General features: G+C 36.9%; 2 protein-coding genes across 3 annotated transcripts in view; one reads left to right on the forward strand and one right to left on the reverse strand.

Moving 5' to 3' along the window:
* The window catches only part of LOC131677754 (protein dispatched), a 40099-nt gene extending 17389 nt beyond the window's left edge, over positions 1–22710 (forward strand). The window contains exons 1-9 of one of the 2 annotated variants that reach the window (XM_058957777.1): positions 3834–4375; positions 11283–11925; positions 11989–12401; positions 12458–12549; positions 19395–19672; positions 19741–19993; positions 20065–20297; positions 20360–20514; positions 20597–22710. In XM_058957777.1, coding sequence (XP_058813760.1) covers positions 11313–11925; positions 11989–12401; positions 12458–12549; positions 19395–19672; positions 19741–19993; positions 20065–20297; positions 20360–20514; positions 20597–22066 — 3507 coding nt within the window. In that variant the 5' untranslated portion in view covers positions 3834–4375; positions 11283–11312 and the 3' untranslated portion in view covers positions 22067–22710. Of the gene's footprint in view, positions 1–3833; positions 4376–11282; positions 11926–11988; positions 12402–12457; positions 12550–19394; positions 19673–19740; positions 19994–20064; positions 20298–20359; positions 20515–20596 lie in introns of those variants that run through there. The other variant, XM_058957776.1, reaches the window with a different exon arrangement.
* Positions 12537–19385, reverse strand: LOC131677758 (uncharacterized). The gene is made up of 2 exons (XM_058957782.1): positions 18914–19385; positions 12537–12667 (listed from the first exon to the last, which is right to left on the reverse strand). The coding sequence occupies exons 1-2, from the start codon at positions 19373–19375 to the stop codon at positions 12593–12595; spliced, it is 537 nt and encodes a 178-aa protein (XP_058813765.1). The 5' UTR covers positions 19376–19385; the 3' UTR covers positions 12537–12592.
* Positions 22711–23000: the final 290 nt, after the last annotated feature.

The following is a 23000-nucleotide window of genomic DNA, read 5'->3' on the forward strand; positions in this document are numbered from 1 at the left end:
GGAAAATTCCGAAAATTCCTGTATTTTCTCAATTCGAAACATATAAACCCTTAAGTATACCAAATAATTTAGGGTACCCTTTTAATATGAACTATCGCACGTATGGGAGTAGGCTCGCCAAATTTTGAAAGAAGAAGTTGACAAAATAATAGTAGTTTTCAACCAAACATTTGCTGTAGCTCGATACAATTGAAAAAAGTATTCTCCTGGGTTGTACCGATTAATGTGGGACACAGTGAATAGTAAGTACAGCAAAGATCCGTTTTTATCAGCCCCATGGTGAATTTTAGCCTGACGAAATGTGGACATTTACTAATTCGGGATATATTTCTTTCTTTCTTTAGAATAAACCGAAGCTGATAAAATATTCTTTAGTCCCTTGATGTAGTCTCATAACTATTTCTGAATATTTAATATAAATTTCCCTTAAAGAGGTTCTTTCAGCAGGAAATTTAAAATCGCTTGAAATTTTTATTTTTGCATATTTGCATCTTTAAGATAAGGAAAATATGCTCAAGAAAGCATTTACTTGAAGTCAGCCTCGTTTGTCTACTAGAACCCATAAAGCATATTTTCGTATGACGCTGACAATTGGCAGTATTCGAAGAAGTTTCTTGTGTGCGAGCGTAGACTTTGTTACTACTTACTTGAACTCAGTGGCATAGTCAGAAATTCGGTTTCGGGAGGGTTTGGTGAAAATCGAACTTACTGTCCAAATGGCATAAACCCTCAGCTTTGAAGTTGTAAAATTATGGAGAAGAGATTTATCATAAACAGTAAAATCATAATAATTTATTTTAAAGGAAAATACAAATTGCCTAAAATATTTTGATATCCTGTACACATAACGAACATTTATTTTACCTATTCATATAATGGGTTATACAACAAAAATCAAATGTTAACAAAAATCGATCAAGACCTGTTAGAGTCGAATGGAAAACGCCATTTTTCATAAATTTCCCTACTTTAGGAAAGTGTTATTCTCGTAATTAATTCTATAACTTTTTCGTCTCAACTCAGCGCATTCCCAAAATAAAAACATTTTCAGCAAATGTTGAAAGTTATGCAATTTTTTGGTGAGCAGTTCTATGCTTCATAGATATTAAATCAACTCCAACTTCGCTTCCTATTAAAAAGGACCCTAATCCATATTACAGTACATCCGTTCAAAAGTGAGCTCATTATGATAGGAAATCTAAAGATTATGATGGTTTTCAGCACTCTGGAATGAGTTTCTATTATAATGTTTACATGCAGGTATTTGATGTTGATATATTGACCATTTTACAAAAGTCATCATGATGTTTAAAACAACAGGCTATCAATGTTCTGATAAGATAATTAGAAACATTATTAAATCAGTCAGCATCAATACATTTTTAACTTCAATCCTATTATTTTTTGGAAGGGCGGGGGTTGGTATTAAACCCCAAAGCCTCCTCTTGGCTACGCTGTTGCTTGGAGTTATTTATATCGCTTTTCATTTTCCAAGATATGTTTCAGATCGATCCGATGTTTATAAGTTAGACAATTTGCAGTCAGAAGGTTCGCGCAAATGAACATTTTAGCACCGATAAGTGCTCAAGATCCATCTAGATAACTTGGCATTGTTCGGCGGTTATTTCTAGGAATTGTACATAGAAAAAAGAAACACGAAATTCGTTTTATCGAAATAATATTTGGCTAATTTGAATGTTTTACTACTAGATTGAACAATAAATAGGCGACAAAGGGTAATCCACAAACAACAAGCTATAACTTTTAAAGTATTCAAAATAGATATTTGATGTCTTCAGTAAAGTTATTCGCAAAAGTAAGAGCTACAAATTTGCTGAAGACATCAGTTCAATACAATCGCTTCCAAGAAAATGTATGAAAATATCTCCCTCGTAGGTAGATTAATCAGCAAAAAAATAATACTAAAAGAAAGGCCATGTTGCATCCATTACATTCTCCGAAGTTACTATTGACCTAAAATTAGCCGTTTTAGCGTTAAAAATAGATTGCCTGTTTTTGGTCTTATTTGTGGCCATGGGAAATGATAAAAATCTTTCGTCCATATTTAATGATAAATATCTCTTTTTATAGTAGTCCGATTTCAACAATCTATAGCTCATACGAAAGGTATTCGTATAGGCTGTCCAAATATAATTAAGGGGTTAATATACAAAGTTGTGGCGAAAAAGTGTTCCGAAAAGCCAAGTTCGTGATTTTTTTAAAGTGTTTTATGCAAATTTTATTTGTAAAAGCGAAAAACAGTTCGTTAATAGTACAATTGAAGTTCGAAAAAAACAGATTGAATTAAAAAATATTCAAGATTGGTGAAGTTATAGCCTATCCCCCGAAACGTGGTTTTTTGGCAGAGGTTTCCGGTGAACGCTTTCCAAGCCGAACCGCTCAACAGAAATCAAAAAAGTAAAAAGATTATTGAAGAAAAATGGATTGTGGTGTACTTGAACGGATCGGTTTCTCAATAATTTTTTTTCCGATAAAAAAAACATGTTGACCAAAAAATTGAGTTCTTTGGTGTTTAAAATTTTAAACAAAAATTCATTGCGAAGAATAGAAAATTATTGGATGAAAAAGGAACCGTTCAAGTACACGAGAATATTAATACAAACAATTTTAAAAAAATATGAAGATCGGATGAATAGTTTTTGAGATATCACGTTCACCGCAACGGTACTTTCAAAAAAAAACAGTTCCGAGATAGTTGCGTTTAAAGTTTTGTGTTAACTTCACTTGTGGAAGAACCTGCGCGCTGCGAACGGCTGTAGTTTGAAATCTGGTGCTCCGATCTGGATGAAATTTCGCACAGATATTTTCAAAAGTATGTACTTTCAGAATATTCAATAATTTTTTTCGGTTTTCTGAGATCCAACTTTGTATATAACCCCTTAATAATCTGTCTGGGTGATAGGCCTTTCATTTAAAATTGGTTTGAGTCGATTGGTATATAAGGCTCGTCCCTCCGGGCTTCGGAAAAAAATCTTGAAAGTTTGAGCGAATTATATACATTTCTTTTATAAGAAATGTAAAAAGGCTAGCTGACCCACCCACTAAAAAAGCGAAGCATACTGCATAAGGCTGAGAGAAATTTATGCAGACTTAGGGACCAATCATAAATTACGTAACGCTTTTAGGGGGGGGGGGGCAGGGGGTCCAAGAAATTGTGACATATTGTTACATATAAGGGAGGGGGAGTAAGCTAGAACATTACGTAACATGGTTTTACTGAAGAAAAAAAAAATTTCTATGGAATTTGTTACGTACAAGGGGAGGGGGGATGGATAAATTTGTGACAATTTGTTACATGGGGGAGGGGGAGTCAATTTTGGGCAATTTTTGGCCAAATGGCCCCTTACTGCTCAATAGTGGTGCTGGCCCTGATGCCGATCAGATCCGGGAGAATCGTAGTACCGCCCTGTTGACTCAACTGAGCCACCGCGGCTGGCAGTTGGGTTGATACAGCTACTGGGGTTGTTTCCACGAAGGGAATCTTGATTTCGGTTTCACATTTGGTCGGTATTAAGTCAGACCGGACTAAGTCGAAAAACATCAAAAAATGAGATAACTATTACACCGGATAAAGAATTTCTTCAGCTACATTCGACTTTTACCAGATTTAAAATTTGTAACCAAAAACAAGAATTGTGGCTAAAAAAATTTCCAATTATAACGTAGAGGATGCTGCGATTCAAACTTGAAACCCGTTTTTCTCGAAATCAATATTTTGTCACTTAGTACGGTCTGACTTAACACCGACCATTTTTCCTTCTCCTTACAGTTGGTAGCACCGTGCACATTATGCCAAATGTCTTCAAGGTTTGTCCTCGTTCTGTGACTTTCTTTAAACACCGATCGATTTCACTGCTCAATTTGGTAGCCTGGATACACTTGCTTACCGACAACGACAGCGAGCGATTTTTGTTTTTTCAGTATTTCTCCGGCTTCTTCCAGATTGGACGATAATGGTTCGCTCACGTTGAATATGTCCGCACTTCGCCGACTCAAAAAACTTATCAAACATGTTTTGCGTTCACGTCCTCCTGTCTTTTTGAGTTGTACAAAGTATACAAAACTACGGATATTGTTAAACAGATAAAATACGACAGACCAGCAATGTGGTACGAATCATGTGGTACGAATGTCGGAAGAAAGAATTGCGAAAACAATATTCAGCAGGGAACCAGCAAGAGGATGCAGACTTCGTGGGAGGCAATGCACACGTTGGCTATACGCAGTGGAAGAGGATATGAGATCCCTGAACGAGCGGGGGAACTGGAAGAACGCCGCCTAAGACCGACAAAGATGGAACTCTACGATACGCCCGCCATTAGTGAGATGACGCTGTAGCCAACAAGGTATCAAGGTAGGTGCCACAAAAACGGGCTGTCAATCTCTGCACAGTAATAGCACAACATTTCGCCTTTACTGGTATAATACTGGCATTATATCAGAATATATGGCTTAGCGGCTTTTTAAGAGTGCCCTATATTGGGCTACGTTATTATGCTTATTGGTTACTTGGAAATTGCAGAGTCATTGCGGGAACTCCACATTAAGAAACCTGCTTGGTTATTAGGCCCACCATAATCATTTTTTCAGCACAGCACTTTTTTGGTTCCATTTGAGGTCCCAAGCAACTGTGCAAAGATTTGGGGTCGATTGGTTTTGACCCGGCGTAGCGCATTGCGTTTGAAATTTGTATGGAAATTAGTATGGGAAAACCTACTTTATTGCATTTTCAATTCCACAGACTATTTTTCCTGCAGTATGACATTATGACATTAATTAGATAGAAGTATAGTACAGAATATGCTGAATAACTTTGCCGAAGGGTGTATGGTGTTAGAATGTCTCTAAAACAAGTTATAGCTTTTGGATGAATTAACCAAAAGCCTTAGCTCAATTTCAGGGGCGTAATGTTTGAGTATTCGGGCGTAGTTTGGGGAGGGGGAGGGGTTGGCTTTAAAATATAGACATTCGAACTGAAATAACTGAAATATTGTCGAGTTGGAATGTTCTGATAAATTATTTTAAAATATTTGCACAATGTCCTGCTTATTTTAAAATATTTGCACAATGTATCGCTGTGAATCGACTTATATCAATGGAAGTAAAGTGACAGACTGAATCAACTGATGTTGAGTTGATATGTCAGAGGATTGCACAGTTTAAGATGTATTATGATTTGATAGGACTATTTATGCCCATGAAATTGAGCTAAGGCTTTTGAATAATTCATACAAACATACCAATTTGATAAATCTAAAATATATGATGTTATTTCGGTATGCTATGTGAAATATCATCGGTACACCGGCAGTGTTGGCAAAGAAAATTATTTTTGACAATTAATTCGAACTATCGTGCTTTGAACAGCTATAACTTGTTTTAGAGATATTCTAACACCTTATATCCTGCGGCAAAGTTGTTCAGCATATCCTGGACTATACCTCTAATTAATTAGTTGCGTACTGCAAGAAAAATTGCAGTCTGTAAAATTGAAAATGCTCGGTTGATGTCGTTAGGATTACGTTTTTCCGTTTAACAATGCCCCACCCTATTGGTTACCCGAATAGAAATGTACAGTAACAAATCCATGATTTTCACTGTGACAGTACAGTAATTTTACGATAATTTACAGCAAATTCTAGTGTTATGCTGAATACAAAAACAATAAGCTTAAACGTTTCTACAGTAAATTTCAATGTAAAATCGACTTTTACAGTAAAAAAGGGGGTGGTTATATATCTTAACATTGGAAATCGATTTTTTCCATACATTTTGTTCTCGTAAACAGTAAAATTTTATGTGAATTTACTGTATCAGTTTTTGCTGAACAGTAAATTTGATTGTTGCATGAAATTTTATTGTGAATCTACTGCGAGAACTCAGCGTCGAACAATGTTCAAACAGTAATAACTATAATATTTATTGTTTTATGATTGTAGGGTAAATGCTATTGTAAAATTCTATTCGGGTGAGGTTTGAACATATTATTAAAGGGCGAACACGAAATTATTGCGACATATTCAACAGGGCATAACTTTTTTACCATTGGGTAAAAATCAACCAAATTTTGCACACTTTCTCATTGATGTGTATTGTTTACATGCTGTCAAACTCGAAGTCGTGTTTTTCGATTCAACGAAAATGGAGGTGAACCAACGCGAGTCGAGAGAACAAATTCTTTCCAAACACCTGGAATTTCCTGACCTGTCGCACCGGCAGTTGGGAAAAATGTTGAACATTCACCATTCAACCGTCTCCAGAGTGTTGAAGCGGTTCCAGTAGCGGTTGACGTTGGACCACGGCAAAGGAGCTGGAAGACAACCGGGACCGGAAAACAAAAAGACGGAGGGAAAGGTGAAGCGGATGATTAAAGCAAATCCCAACGTCTCAAGCCGTGATTTGGCTAAAGAAATCGGCATGTCGCAGAGCTACGTCCAGAATGCAAAGAAGAGAGCTGGACTACATACATACAAGATACAGAACTTCCCAAACCGCGATGAGCGGCAACAATCGACGGCTGAAACTCGGGCACGGAAGCTCTACAAGAAGATGCTGACAAAATATGGCTGCTGTGTGATGGACGACGAAACGCATATAAAAGCCGATTTTAAGCAAATTCCGGGGTTGGAGTTTTTCACCGGCAAGAGCAAGTTCTATGTGGACGACAAATTTAAGAAGAAGAAAATGTCGAAGTTCGCCTACAAATATCTCATTTGGCAGGTCATCTGCTCTTGCGGACTGAGGAGTGAGCCTTTCGTGACAAAGGGCACAGTAAATGGCGAGATCTACAAATCTGACTGCCTCGAGAAGCGCCTTTTGCCGTTCTCTATATATATATATATATATATATATATATATATATATATATATATATATATATATATATATATATATATATATATATATATATATATATATATATATATATATATATATATATATATATATATATATATATATATATATATATATATATATATATATATATATATATATATATATATATATATATATATATATATATATATATATATATATATATATATATATATATATATATATATATATATATATATATATATATATATATATATATATATATATATATATATATATATATATATATATATATATATATATATATATATATATATATATATATATATATATATATATATATATATATATATATATATATATATATATATATATATATATATATATATATATATATATATATATATATATATATATATATATATATATATATATATATATATATATATATATATATATATATATATATATATATATATATATATATATATATATATATATATATATATATATATATATATATATATATATATATATATATATATATATATATATATATATATATATATATATATATATATATATATATATATATATATATATATATATATATATATATATATATATATATATATATATATATATATATAGCTCATCTTCCTATCGATGAGTTCTCCCAAGGGACGGATCGAGTCGATGCTTTCAATTGTAACGTCCTGGAGCATGCAAGCGTCCGAAACTAATTATTTTGCAATTATAAGCGTTGACTTCCATTCCAAACGTGCACCGTTATTTCATTATACAATCTTCTTGAAACAAAACGGCGTCACGTGTCGAAGCGATAGTTCGGAAGATTTTGAGCAGCAATTTCCCAGAATTGATATGACCACAGATATCGTTAATAAACAAAATAAAAATAAGCGGGCCAAGATGATTGCCTTGCGGGACATCTGTGGGTGTTCTGAATGTACTTGAGCGCGTGGTTTTTCTACTGGCGAATGCCGAGCGATCGAAAAGATAAGACTGTTACCAGTCAGCCATTAAGTTACACGCTTTTCGACGGCGGGAAACGACATAGAAATGTCAGCTATCAGGTTAGAAGTTGTTGATCGTTTCATGACAAACCCGTGCTGATACTCCGCGAGACAATGTGGGATGTTGACCAGCTTTTCGAGAACTTAATTTTGAACTGTAATTTTCGACGTTGTGAATATTTACAGCTTTATTAACGATTGCAGTTTCTTTTCAGGAGATGAATGCCTTCTGCGAGAGAACGATTGAAAATTATGGTTATATGACAAAAATTAAATTTCGCTCCGAGTAACTTTTTGGGTCCCATTTAGCTCCCAGAACAACTCTGCAAATTTTTAGTTCGATCGGTAAAACTATATTTTTGCGCCCACGGTTTAAATATTACATGGGAGTCGCCCGTTACCTCCTAAAATAAATAGATGTCTGATCTTTATAGGAAATTTGTTAAGGAAACAAAGTCTAGAAGACCACGAAACGATCTGATGCTTGTGGAAAAAGTTATTAAGCAAAAACCGATTGATGCCCTGAAGATTAATGGAAATTTTACTTTTCATAGCATCACTGCTGCTGACGGTCGAATTATATACAAAATCTTTAATTTTCTCTTATTATGTACAAAAGAAGACTCAATTTATCTCTCAAAACTCTTGCGAAGTGGCCAAACAGTATAGATAAATGATTTAGACACATTAACAGAAGATCAAAACAAAATTGCATATAATTGGAATATTTTATCAATCGTCAGAGCATCAATTGGTTTAAGCTTAATAACTTTTTTCTCAAGCGTCAGGTCGTTTCGCAGTTTTCGAGACTTTGTTTCTTTGTTAAATTTCCTACAAAAGCCACATAACGGTTTATTTTTAGGAAGCAATGGGCGACTCTTGGAGGAATTATTTTGTGAATGTTAATTTTCCCATATAAAATCTCATGTAAACTTTAAACAGTGGGCGCAAAAATATAGTTTCAGGGATTAAGCTAAGAATTTTCACAGATGTTCTTGGACCCAAATGGTACCCAAAAAGTTGCTCGGAGCTGGAATCTATTTTTGTCCCACCCTAATTATCAGAGCCAGGCCCATTCGATGAATCAACAGCAGTCCTAGCCTTCAAGACGTCGGCTCGATTTACAACGGGGCTAGGGAGATGTATGTGGTACGATGGCAATGTTTCCAAATACTCTTCTGAGGGACGGTATGGTAGCTCCTAAACATTCCGCGAAAGAAATCAGCAAATATATTTGCTGCATCAGCTGGAGATTGCGCATTTGCGTTTCCAAGAAAAACGTCAGTGGGAGTACTACCGCATCGTTTTCTTCTACTAACGAAGTTCCAAAATGTTGCGGGGTGATCACGAAGGCTATTTTGCACACGATTCAAATACTCACGGAGTTCCGGGCAGTTTCGTATTACACGTCTTTCCGTCGAAGAGTAGTATTGTTGTCGTCTGATTTTTGGCGAAAATACCGCTTCGCAGAGCATCTCAGCATTCCACCATGGATGTTTGAATTCCATCCTCCTGTTGACTCGTTTCAGTTGCATCTTTTGGCGGAGTATATCATAGAGTTTGCTGTAGAACAACGCGACTGCATCAACAAGCTCATTACAACACATTAAGGGCCGATTTCTTCACCCTCGTTTAGCCTGGTTTAAACGTACTGGTGAACCTGGTTTAAGAGTTAAGGTGAAGAAATCGGCCCTAAGTCAGTCCAGTTGACAGTGGCAATCAGTGCGGAAATTTCGTCAAAGTTGCAGCGATCAAAGTCAAGGTCGTCAATCGAGTGAAATGAATCATCTCCAGTATTGGTACGAACACATCTAGCTACAGAACAAACGGTTTGTGGTGGGGATAGACTTTGAGAATAGCAGTCGGAGGTTCAAGCAGCTCTGTGATATCCGAGATGTTTACGAATGCAAGATCGAGGATCTTCCCGTTCATATTCATCAGTGAGCAGATGTGATACAGACCACGGTTACTTAGATAAAGTTGTTTGGTTGCGGTCGCAGCGGTATATTACGTAGTTCGACGAAAATTCGGTGTTTAAAATACCTTCGCGCATCCAGGTTTCCGTTAGGACAATGACATCGTAATCACTAGAAGAAAGCGCCAGATGGAATTCTTGTGTTTTGGTTCTCATTACTCTCACGTTCTGGTAGTAAACAGAAAGAAAAAGCTCGAAATGTGCAACAACTTCGACAACAGGCAATACAGGAAGTAAATCAAGCGATGTAACTAGTTCGGAAGGAGTCGACGAGGTCATCGTTGCTGAGTCGGTCCCATTTGGTTTCCAAAAAAACCTTTCTAACATCGGATTTCTCTTTGAACTCACGATAAGCAATCTCAACTGACCATGTAGACGTCGCCATAGCCTTATCTTTGAGATCGTCGGGCATGCCAACTTTGTAGGCGACAAAATTCAGCATTTTCGAATTTCCGAATGTCCGCCGTTACATTTGTTAGATTTGACGTTTTTAATAAAGGGTATAGAAATATGCGGTCATGGGCAGTACATGCGTTTTAAATATTGTTCAGAAATAGTGCGGTACCCTCCATGTTAGGGCCAAAATTGGCTCATTACTCTAATCAAATCAAAAGTACATTTGATAAAAATTGTCAAGTGTTCGATTAATTTTGTCGCGTACTGTATACATATATATCATACCTAAGCTGACCAACTCTGCCGAAAAAATCCGTACACCATGCGGACTGTGTGCCTGACCGTGGAGAACGATCGTGCTTCGTTGCTGAATGGTGTACGGATTTTTTCGGCAGAGTTGGTCAGCTTAATCATACCTATGCATATGCACAAATCGACTTGAGCCAACTGAGCAGCATATAAAATGATTACTCAGCAACCCACTTCCGTCATCCAGGTGCTATGAACTGCCCGATTGTTTAGCAAAGAATTTAAAAATATGTAAACCTATTTGAGCATTGCAGTGTCGAAATGAAGCCAGTCTCAATTGCGCCCAGTAGTGGGAAGGTTCTAATAGAACATGTTAAATTTTCATACTTTCTTGTTACATATCTCCGACGTACGATCAAAATGTATCAACATACGTTCATCAAACCAGTGCTACCAGTGCTGTTTTGTACAGAGGTGAACTCTAAATTAATTTCAGAAAATTCACAATTCACTTCGACAGTATGATTGATATGGTGGTCTATCATTTCTGATGGGTAATTGACTAATTTCATTCTAGAAATAGCTCGATTAACATATTCGATGAACAATGCTGAATTCACAAAGTTATATTTGATATACTTTTATTTTTTGACTCGACGCAAATAACGTCTGATATTCTATTTCGGGCTCAGTTAATTGAACTCAACGAGTGATTCAAGCACGTCAATGATAATCATTGTCTTCTATTTTTCCGTCTATCTTCTCTCAAGGCGTCGAATCCCCCGGGACAGTAACAGGCCATGGATTGGTACTACAATCTGCTGGCAAGGCGGCCCCATTTCGTTGTCGTATCGGTCGGTGTTTTCTCCGTTGCCTGCACCATGGTAGCACTCATCACTCGAAACCTGCCCGCTTTTGATGATCCGACACAGGGGTTTGAAGCACGCGGAACTTCGATTGGTATGCGTATGACGGCATGGCGTAATTTGCTGGAAGAAACTAGGGCTTCCGGTAGGTTAATTTCAAATCCCAAAGAGTTGCTAGCGCAATCGACGACAGATTTCGGTTACGGGTTTCGAAACCCCAAACGTAAGAAAGACCGCAAGAAGGAGAAGGCTAATGCGAAAAAGCGCAACAGGTTGAACAAGAGCATTAGGATCCTCAAAGAATTATCCATCAACAAGTCTTCGAATGGTGAACTAATTAGCTTTGAAGAGTATGACAACGAGACATTTAGTAGTAGACACGATAATTGGGAGTATGGCAAGAACATGTCGTTTTACACAGAGGAGAGTGGCAACAAAACGATGGAGAAAAAGCGTGCCAAGTGGGACTCGTTGAGAAACCTAAACCCTCCACCGGACCAAATCGACATGCATATTCCAGCTGATGGGTTCTTCTGTGAATCCCCGAGTGAGTGTTGTGCTTTTTTTTATTATTTTATTCAAATTTAAACTTTGCAATTATTTCTTGCAGATAAAGAGTTCGCCCATTTTGTAATACAACGCGTCAAGCACAATTTAAATGACACAATGTTCGAACTTAACGCTTTCCTTGCCATGTGCGACTTGGAGCAAAGAATCGTAAATACCGAGCATTACGTGGGTCTATGCCAAAAAGAACTCACCAGCGACAATTGTTGCCGTCCATGGTCGGTAGTAAACTACGTCACGTTTCTATCAAATAAAACATCCTGCTTCGATCTCGATGAGGAAGATATTGCCATGGCGAAGACTTTGTTGTTCGATTGTTTTCAGTATTACCACAATATGAAGCTCAGCAATGATTGCGTACGGTCGAGTTGCGTGGTGCCGAATGAGTGCAAACAGCACAATGCGGTGTATAACATTTTGCACTACCTAGCGGATGCGGATTTTATTAAATTGAATGTACGTAATGTTTCCTATGCAATGCCGAAACTTGATTAATGAGTTAAATTTTGCAGGAATCTTCCGAGTTTTTGAACGCAACCATGTTTTTTCTCCCGATTGCCAGGAGTACTAAGTCACTGCCGTTTTACCACAGCTTACAACAAGAGTAAGTATTTTCTCATTTCATTAACTTCTTACCATGTGTAATTTCATTCGTAAGTGTGGTTCATTTCGTGCGCAGCTCTGTTCAATGCGGCCAATTCCTCCCAGCTTCGATGGGCGTTCTGTAGTGAAGTGAATGTTCATAAGTTACAAAAATTATCAATTACATATAATTCATGGATATAAACATTTTGCATGATTTTTTAGCACACAGCACATCAGAAAACGTACTGACGTTATCACATATCGTCGCTGTTGTGCTATCTTATGACAAGCGCCATTTAGCATATTCCGAGAAAAACGATTTTTAAAGTTTGAGATTGAATATCTTGAAGCTTATAAATGGTATAAACAATTCAAAGAATACAATTGATGCTTCTATCTATTCTGTATTAAGCTCTCAAATATTACGAAGATCTGTTGACTATGTTGCGAGTTTTTACTATAAATGTAACCAAAAGTCGCGCTCACACGTGTCATAGGTGTGTATTGATGACAAAATTTGATGACAAAATTTGTCATAATCGTGCATGGAAAATTTTCCATAAAAAAAATTCACCAATTATGAACTTTTATTCATATCTTTGGCTTCATTTGGTCTATAAACAATTTGTTAGATGCATTTTGAAGGGAATCTAGAAAAAATAGTTATTTTTGGTTACAGTGTTGTCAAATATGCTATATTTCCAATTTAATACTTAAACTGCATTTTTCAAACAATGCGTGTATTTTTGATTTGAAAATAATTATGCCATTGTGTTTCTCGGATAGTTTTACACATAAAAACATCTTATACATCAAGATAACTTGAGCCAATCCCCATACACAGTCATTTGAAGCACAAAATTGAAAATTTCTCAGCACGTTTCTCGCTATATCTCGGTAACCAAGCAGAATGTCAAAATTCTGAAAACGTCACTTTGTAGAGATTTTTTAGATAAGCAATGTGGCATATCTAACTCAGTTTAGCCCAAAATGGCGTTTGTCATAAGATAGCACAACAGCGACAATATGTGCCGTTACGTATAATTGTCCCATGTTACCTTTTGAACATTTTCTCTTTTTTCATCAAACAGTTGGTTTTCAGGCATATTTTCAGAAAACCCATCCAAATCATATAGTTTGTTAGGCGAATTCGTAAAAAATACCAAGTTTGTTTGGTTGAAATTCTGCGCATAATTGTCCCACTAACAAAAAGAAAAAAAGCGTATAATAAAATATAATTATGTTGCGCTTGATTAAGATATACATTATGCTAGATTCTGGAGACTGAAAAAATTGGTGGAGAGTGAAAATTTCAGTATGAAAAGATGAGTAGAATTTTCCGGTTTCTATCTGATTTCTCGACATAACAGTTCCATTTAACATTTTTCTTAAAAATCTCACCTTAATTGAGCTTTTCTAATGAAAAACTGGACTGCTTACTTTGGAAACGTTGACTTTGAGTGTAGTTTCAGGCAATAAAGCTTTATTTATTGGACCGCTTCTCTACACTGCCGTTATACGCATAATTGCCCCATGTATATAAGGAATCCCCTAGAACATGGGACAAATTTGCGTATAATGGTAGTACATCTCTACATCTACATTACTACTATAATTTGCATCTTCAATCGCGTTTTTCGCTGTTGACAGTTTTGAAACATGGGACAATTGGGCGTAGAACGGCCGTTTACCTTGCCAAAAAACCATAAAAATCCAGTGCTTATATTTAAAGAGCTATTCACGTTTTTCGATTGAAAATAGCTTACTTTCTAAGGTCAACATTTCTAAACCGGGGGTAAACGGTCAACCCACTTGGTAACTAATTGAAAGTACAATTTTCTTTAAATGCTGGAAGAATCAGAGCATCCCAACACTGCCCTCTATCTAAATAGTTGCAGTGAAGATAGTTAAATTCTGCCATCTATCTTCGAATCCCGCGCATCGAGTGCAACTACTCGATTTCTAAAATATTATTATTAACATTTCAATTAAATTACTTCAATAATAATTTAAAGCCAATTTATAAACGCAATGGAATATTAAGGGTGTTTTAACCCTTAAATGTATGAATTCCATTTTTCTTTGGTACTCATTTTTCGTGATGAATAGGATATATACCTCTTGTAAGAGATTTTTAGCACAATATTCGGTATGTTGCCAAATGGCAACAGTATGCATTGAAGGGTTAAAGGCTTTTTTTCCAAGGGGATTTTCTTACAACCGATTTGACGTACGATTCTATTTTTTTTAATTAATTACTTCAGTTCTCTTTGCAAGTTCACCATGCAAAATTATACGCATGAATGACGCCTCCAAATTTTGGTATTTTAAACCAAAAATGATCGTTGGTTTAAGCAAACTTTTCGCAGGTTGCTGCCAACGCATTATCTTTTCAGGCGTGGTCCATTGTTGGTTAGATGGGTACTGAGGCCAGGTTCCTTCAAAAAACATTCAACAATAAATGGAATATTACAAAATTAAACTTTTTACTGGTAAAAGTAAAATATTAAACTACTTAAAACATTTTTTTTCTTTTTTTTATTGTGGCGGATCTGAGATCAGCTGCTTAAACTCGTCCAATTGGTTCTAAGACAAGACGTGACAATAGGGGGGGGGGCGCTTTTGTTTCAATTTTATGTCAGAATGGTCCAGCTCCTGATTGGTTGATTCTGACTTTTTGCACCGTACGCAATGTTACTGCAGGGATAGCGAAATGATGTTTGTCAGTGTTGGTATATTTATAGGAAAGATTGTCATTACTTTTGACAAATAAAATTATTATCGTTAAAAAAGTAAAAATGACTAAATTGAACAGAAAATGTGCGGCAAAGTGAAAAAAGTATTTACCGTGCATTTACCGTATACGTGGTTGATTAACTTTAACAAAAAAAAAGACAGAAACCACACCATAATCGAAAATGCATCAAACCTTACTAAACACCCGTTGGGAGTACAGGAATTGTCCACGCTTGTCCACGGAGGGGGAGGAGGTCCACGTGGTATATGAACGAACCTATCGTGATTTATGTGCATTAAGGAACCGCAATTTTTTTTTGAATTCTCGAAAGCCCCCCTCTCATATTGTGGCAAATATCAAAGTAAGCTCAGATGCCTAATTTCACATTATTTGGACAATTATATACCCCGCCCACTTCGCTTGAAATTTTTGGAATTGGCACTGTGGAAAAATATGAAGGAAAAATATATTAAATGTTATAACTTTTGAAGTGGCACTCAGAAAATTACAATTCATACCTTATTTTAAAGAAAATAACCTTAGTATTTGAATGGAGATATTTCTGTTTTTCTACAAATGCGAGAAAGTGTGGTACTGGGTCAGTTTGTCCCCTCTTTTTAATAATTTTTCAGTTCCGCCTACATACTTTGCAGTTTTTTCTAATGTGAAAAAATCTCAGAAATCGAACGGAACCTTTTTGACCTTTTTTCGAATACGACAAGTTGGGGTTATAGGGCCTTTTGTCATTCATATTAAATTTTATCATTTTCTCCTGCATATATGGACGGTGTTAAGTCAGACCGGACTAAGTCGCAAACCATCAAAAATGAGATAATGATAGCACTGGATAAAGAATATCGTCAGCTACATTCAACTTTTGCCAGATTTGAAATATATAACAATAAACAAGAATTACAGCAAAAATAAATGTCCAATCATAATGTAAAGGATGCTGCGATTCAAATTTAAACTCGTTTTTCACGAAATGAATACTGACTTAACACCGACCATATCTCTATTATTCTTCAATCAATTTTCATAAACAGTACCTTGTTGAACACGTGTAGAATTCTTAGGAATAAAACAAAAATAAATAAGAGGGAAACACAATTTGTTCCGAAGCGCCATCTGGCGAGCAGATAATCCCCAACAAATAGCACATAAATACGCTCCATAATAAATGCCCACTATGTATAAATTATGCTGGCAATCGGTTAAGCCGTTTGGGAGTCCACAAATTATCTACATACAAACATTGACTTTTATATATACAGGGTGTTTGGTTCATGGTTAAGAACCTCTTGAGTGGTAATAGAGAAGCATATTTGGTGAAAAAATCGTTCTGCACATACCATCAAATCTCAACCGATACAGAGTTATTGAACTTTTTTTTGCGAAAAACTTATTTGTCTTAAAATAACTTTAATTCATAAAGCATAATTTGTATTTTAAATCGTTTAGTTCCATTGGAAAGGTGAGAAAATTTCTTATTGAATGGTGCTCTCACTTGTTCCAGTAATTGATTTCACAGCCAACATCTAAATCGTCGCGTTGTGGTCGATCAACAATAAACAGAATCGATTTCATTCGACATAATGTTGTGATTGTCGAGTTCGTTTAATTTGTTGGTGCATCATGGTGTAAAGTTTTTGTTATTCACCGACATGTCCAAAACAACACATTTCTTCAATTAGCTGTCCAATATTTTCGCTTTTTAATAAATGACTAAAAATTGAGTCATGCCGTCTGGTATCTGACTAGTGAAAATCGAACTTCGAGCAAAACGAGCAGAACAATTTGATCTGCTAGTAAGGCCCATAATTTGTGTGCCTGCGTATGACTTATGTCAGCTCAATACAAATGGGATAGGAGTAAAACACAATTTGTTTCGAAGCGCCATCTGGCGGGCTGATAATCCCCAACCAATAGCTCATGCTCCATAACAAATCTAGAGAAAATTTAGAATAGGACGTAAGTAACAATGAGAGTTTCTCTTTGGGGTCTTTCTCTTCTGTTCATTACTCGGTCATTTCAACATTTACTACTCTACTCTTTGCATAATATTCTAGTAAAAACCGTCGGCTTTCGATGTGTACTGGAAAATTAGTGCAAAGTGTTGTAATGACGCCGTGATGACCGAAAGAGAAAGTAAACAAAGAGAGACTCTCAATGTTACTTACGTCCTATTGAAAATTTTCTCCAGAAATGTCTACTACGTATAATTTTTTACGTCAATCGGTTAAGCCGTCTGGGAGTCCATAAATTACATACAAGCATTGAGTTTTATATTATAAAAAGTATTTTTGATGCTCAGCACAGCTTTCATTCGCTTTACAGACATGAAACTGAATTTTATCAAGTGAATAACGCTGCTCGAGGTCCTAATAGTTTTTTTATATCTACTTCTATTACTGGACGCTAGCAGTTGGCCATATGACATTTCATGAAATAGTGCATGAAACATTAACGATTATAAGAATAATACTCCAAATACTATAAAAAAAATTCATGTCCGTGTTGCATGAAATTGAAAATGTTTAGGGATATCTTTTGAATATCACCAGCACGCAAGATATATCGTAAATAATGTACTAAGAATCATGAACCAGTTCAATTTATAAATAAAATATTTAATGATTTTGTAGACTATTTCACGAGCATGAGTGATCAGTCATGACTATTGCACTAGTAATTCATGAATAATATTTTAATATTTAGTGAACTATTGCACGGACACGAATGGTAAGCCGTGATTGCCATAATAGGAATCATGATTCAGTTTGCGAATACATAAATAATTTTTGATGATTTTGTGAACTATTTCGCGAGCACGGATCGTGACTAATATATTAGGAATCATGATATAGTTCACGAGAATTGAAAGGATTCTTGAATAAATTCCGAATTTCGTGATATAGTTCACGAGAAAATATCCAGACTTCCAGACTATTTTGTGAACTAATGTTCCCAAGTCTATAAATAACATGAGTTATCAATTGGTATTATGAATAATGTGCATAAAGTTGTGAGCTAGTTCACGTACAGAAAGTAGAATGATATGGCGGAAATCATCGCTACAATTCACATTTTTTTCCACTAATAAAAGTGTTACGCGGGCGGTGGTGAAGGGCAATTGAACATAATTATAACAAACACGATTTTTGTTCGTGGTCCTGTTTTCGTAACGTAAAAACGTGATTGCTCCAGAATTCATGGCACTTTAATCACGATTTTAGGAACATTTTTTCCGTGTGAGCACATCTGCGTTTGACGGAATGGAAGTTGATTCCATAAATTTCAAAATAAGAATGTGCTAGTGTTTTAACGGGTATTGCTGTCTGAAGTTCAGTATAAAGACAACAACCGATCCAGGTAGTTGTCATTCACCATTCCGCGGACCCCTAGGAGGCCGTGAAGTAGTACACAAAATGAATGTTAGGCCGTGGGGGTCCGCAACAACCCTGAATGATTACAAAGGGGTCTACGAGACGAAAATGGTTGAGAGCCACTGCCTTATATCGATTGAAAACGTAAGCCACCTCATGTAATCGAGTTCCATTAAATTGAAGGCGTATTTCATGCAGCTCAGACCAAAATTGTAAAACTCTACAATTTTACCATATTTCCAGTATATGCATAAACTTACCGCTGATGTTGTGGGTTTGAATTGCCATCCATTCGGTATCGGAACATTCTGCTTTTGGGCACGTATCTTCATTCTTTTGATGTCAATTGAATCAAGGTTTCTAGCCGATTGACAGTAGTGCCTACGATACGTTGTGTTTCTCAAATCTATCTGATCTTGCTGCAAAGTAGGTATTCCTAAATCTTGTCCTTCGAAATATTGCCGATAAATACTGTTGTATTGGCTGTTGAGACGTAACACAAAGTCTCCATAGCCCTCCGTATTGCTTTGCTTCCAAGCAGGAAACTCTGACGGTGTTTGAAGGTAAATATGGTTGAAGCTGTAACCGTCGAGCAAATGAGGATCACTTGAATCCATAGCAGATCTTATTGGCATAGGTCTATAGAGATGAGGTTTCCAGACACCCGGGTGTTCCGGGACTTTGGTATACAGCGGTTTTTCAAACTCGGTTAATGTATTCATCTCGCGTTTTTCTTTGCAGAAATCTTGGCAACGAGTTGGTGGCTGTAGTGGCGATTGATATGGGCCTCAAGAATGCTCTGTTTGATGAGTGCCTGTTGAAGGACGGCTGGCTTGTGGGATTAGGTGGACTGTTTGTGGTAATTTGCATGTGGCTTTACACGAAATCGCTATTTGTCACGCTAATGACTGTGGTTGCTGTGATCTTCTCTCTTGGAATTGCCTACTTTGCCTACACGCTGATCTTTGAGCTATCGTTCTTCCCATTTATGAACCTGTTGGCAGTGGTGGTGATTGTTGGTAAAATTTTATTCAATGCGCTCACTAACTACGAACATTATTTAACACTAGTTGTTTTGTATTTTTAGGGATAGGGGCAGATGACGCATTCATTTTCCTGAAAATCTGGCAATGTGTTATAGCGGATCGAATGAAACTCGGGGCGGTTATGTTGGGGTCCGCGTCATCCGACGCGGTTGTGGCTCGCTCAGAAACGTTGGTTGGGATCATGGGCAGTACTCTTAAACATGCGGCATTGTCGATGCTGGTGACTTCACTAACCACCGCAGCGGCATTCTACGCCCCGTACGCTAGTTCAATAACAGCGATCCGGTGTTTTGGGTATGCTGATGTTTAAATGGGAATAAAAACGAATATTTTATAGAATTTCTGCTTTATTTCACATGTTTCAGTATATTCGCTGGAACGTCTGTTATGGCTAATTATTTGTTGATGGTCACGTGGCTGCCAGCATCAGTGTCAATTGCAGAGCGGATAACCTGTTTTTCGCTGGTCAAACCGATGGATAAATTCATAGAAAATTTAACCTATCCATTCAAGACAATTAGTCAATTAGGTAGAAAAATAGAAGATATCATAATATCATTAGTAATTAGTGTTCCATTGTTGTGGATAGTGTTGTTAGGTGAGTCGAAATCATGGTTATTGTATTGGTTTTTTTAAACAATAGATTGTTTTTCTTAACAGGTATAACTGGTGTTCTAAGTGGTGTAATGGTGCTACATTGGCCAAAACTGAGACTGCCTGATTCACCGGATTTCAAGCTGTTCATTAGTGGCCATCCGTTTGAGCGTTACGATAACGAGTTTAAGAACCTTTTTTGGTTCGAAAAAGTGTACACGGTAAGTATAATGACAAGATTTAAAAAATTAGATATGGTTTGAATTTATCTAGCGGATATTCATTTAAAATTATGTTTTACAGACAACTGATACCTTCAAGCTACCACTTCGGTTCGTGTGGGGTGTACAGCCAATCGACAATGGAAATTTTCTAGAGCCGGAAAGCCGCGGATCACTCTATTTCGATGACAGTTTTAACATGAGCTCGCCTGAATCGCAACAGTGGCTGCTGAGTTTTTGCAAGAACCTGAAAAACCAGACATTCTATCAGATGAGCTACGGACTTCTTCTGCCCAATTGTTTCATCGAGAACTTTATCAACTGGATGTCGCGGCGATGCAACGATTTCATGGGTGAGATAGATAGAACACCTTGCTGTGAAGTGTCTTCGTTTCCATTCGCTCCGGAAGTTTTTGATCAATGTTTACCCGAATCGATCTCCAGTTTGTATGAGACTCCTAGGCAGTTTTTCATTCCTGGAGTGGCCGGGCCTAAGTTTGAAAGGCGACCATTCGATAACGGTAGTGGTCCTCCAGCACCCGTTAAAGCTGTTGTAATTGAGTACGAGAGCAATCAAATCTTTACGATGTCTTATACGGAGATTGACAACTTTGTCAGATCGGTGGAAAAGTGGCTTAAGGGAATGTTGGAAGATGCGCCTCCAGGAATGAAGAATGCTTGGTTCATAAGTGAATTGGAGTTTTTTGATCTTCAAGACACATTATCCACTGGGACCTTGGTGGCTATCGGTATGGCAATGGGTGTAGCTTTACTAGTTTTGCTACTAGTAACATTGAATGTGCTGATTAGTTTGTATGCCATAGTGACTGTTACGTTTACGATTTTCACAACAGTGGCCGTTTTAGTGCTGCTTGGCTGGAAATTGAATGTGCTAGAAAGTATAGCAGTTAGTTCAGCGATAGGTTTAGCGGTAGATTTTAGCTTACATTACGGCGTTCACTATAGACTTTCGACCGATTCGAATCGGAAATCGGCGACGTACTACTCTTTGACCAGGATGATTGGTCCTACGGCAATGGCAGCGTTAACAACTGCCGCTGCCGGAGCACTGATGCTGCCCTCTAGGGTACTCGCTTACATTCAAATTGGTATATTTTTGGTGATCGTTATGTGTACCAGTTGGGTCTACGCAACATTTTTTCTGATGAGTTTGCTCAGGTTGATTGGACCTCAACAGGGGTTTGGACAGTTTAGTTATCCGAGCCTACGTACGCGTTTTCGCGAGGGCGCCAAGACTCAGATGGATACAACTAACCGACCGAATCACCTCCATCATCAAAACACGGTTTCAGAGCAGCTGTTGTCTAATTCAAGCTCCGCCGCGGGTGAGCTGGTTGGATCTGAATCCCATGAACTAGACTCGCTGACGTCCAATTCGATCATTAAGCCGATAAATCTGGACATTTCGAGACCAATCAATTTCGACCGGGCATTCAAGAAAAAATATTCGCTGCCTCGAGAACACAGCCCGTCGACGGCCAGTGCGATTACGGTTGTTCTGCCGGATGATGTGGACTATCGAAGCGGGTAATTGTGATTAGTTAGCACAGCGGTATGTGCACTGTGGCATAGTTCGACGAAACGAAATTTATATCGTGATTATATTTTTCCGACTCTACGAGATTTATCATGTTGATATAATGCTTTAGAATTAAGTTAAATTTTGATAGACTAAACTATACTAATTGTCCGAGCACATAATCAGTCAATATTTTTACGAGCTTTGATGAGGAAAATCATTTGGAGATTCCCATTCTATTCTAGTTATTTATTTCGCCTTTTGTTGTCTCATCCCGTAAGAAATCACCAACGAACGAGTTTGTTTTCAATTCTACTATAAACCAGGAAAAGTGTAGATTACTAAAGTTTAACTCGTTGGTGGATGGGATTAACTCGATTAACTTGGAAATTAAATCGTTTAACGTGCTAGATATACAGATAAACATAAAATTAAGACAAAGTGCTATATGAATAAGGCTGAATACACTCTGGTGTAGTGTTCGTAAAAATAGAAAGATTAGCCTGCGCACAAAATAGTACACTGTTTGTCTCTCTTCGAATTATACAAAACTTTTATAATTTGTAAAACAAGCTAAATACTGGATTTCTTTGGTAATCAATATTCGATTCACGCAAAAAATGATGAAAACTATTCGCCGCACTAAAATGCTTTCGAAAAAAAATAGTTGTAATTTTTCATCACACTGCCGTTCTACGCATAATTATCCCATGTGTATAGTGTAAGTAGCGGTTTGCCCACTAGTCGGGTTTTGATTGCCCAGCGAACCCTTCTTTTCAGGGCGGCCTAGGTGCTTCCACAGAATTTCGAATTTTCGTGTCACAACAAGAAAAGGTAAACAAACAAAATAAATTAACAAATTTACCAACTTTTATTTCCTCACTTCCTCTTCCTGCAGTGTGCGCTGCTGCTGTTGGGAAGGCGAACGGTTTCTTTCGACCGGTCG

Source organism: Topomyia yanbarensis, chromosome 1, assembly GCF_030247195.1.
Source record: "Topomyia yanbarensis strain Yona2022 chromosome 1, ASM3024719v1, whole genome shotgun sequence".
Lineage (NCBI taxonomy): Eukaryota > Metazoa > Arthropoda > Insecta > Diptera > Culicidae > Topomyia > Topomyia yanbarensis.

Excerpts from the sequence above, each read along its gene's own strand:
- LOC131677758 (XM_058957782.1), bottom strand. The coding sequence starts at position 19,375 with ATGAATACATTAACCGAGTTTGAAAAACCGCTGTATACCAAAGTCCCG. Across the intron at positions 12,668-18,913 it reads TCAAACCCACAACATCAGCG|AACGCCCATCGAAGCTGGGA; the intron begins GTAAGTTTATGC and ends ACTTCACTACAG.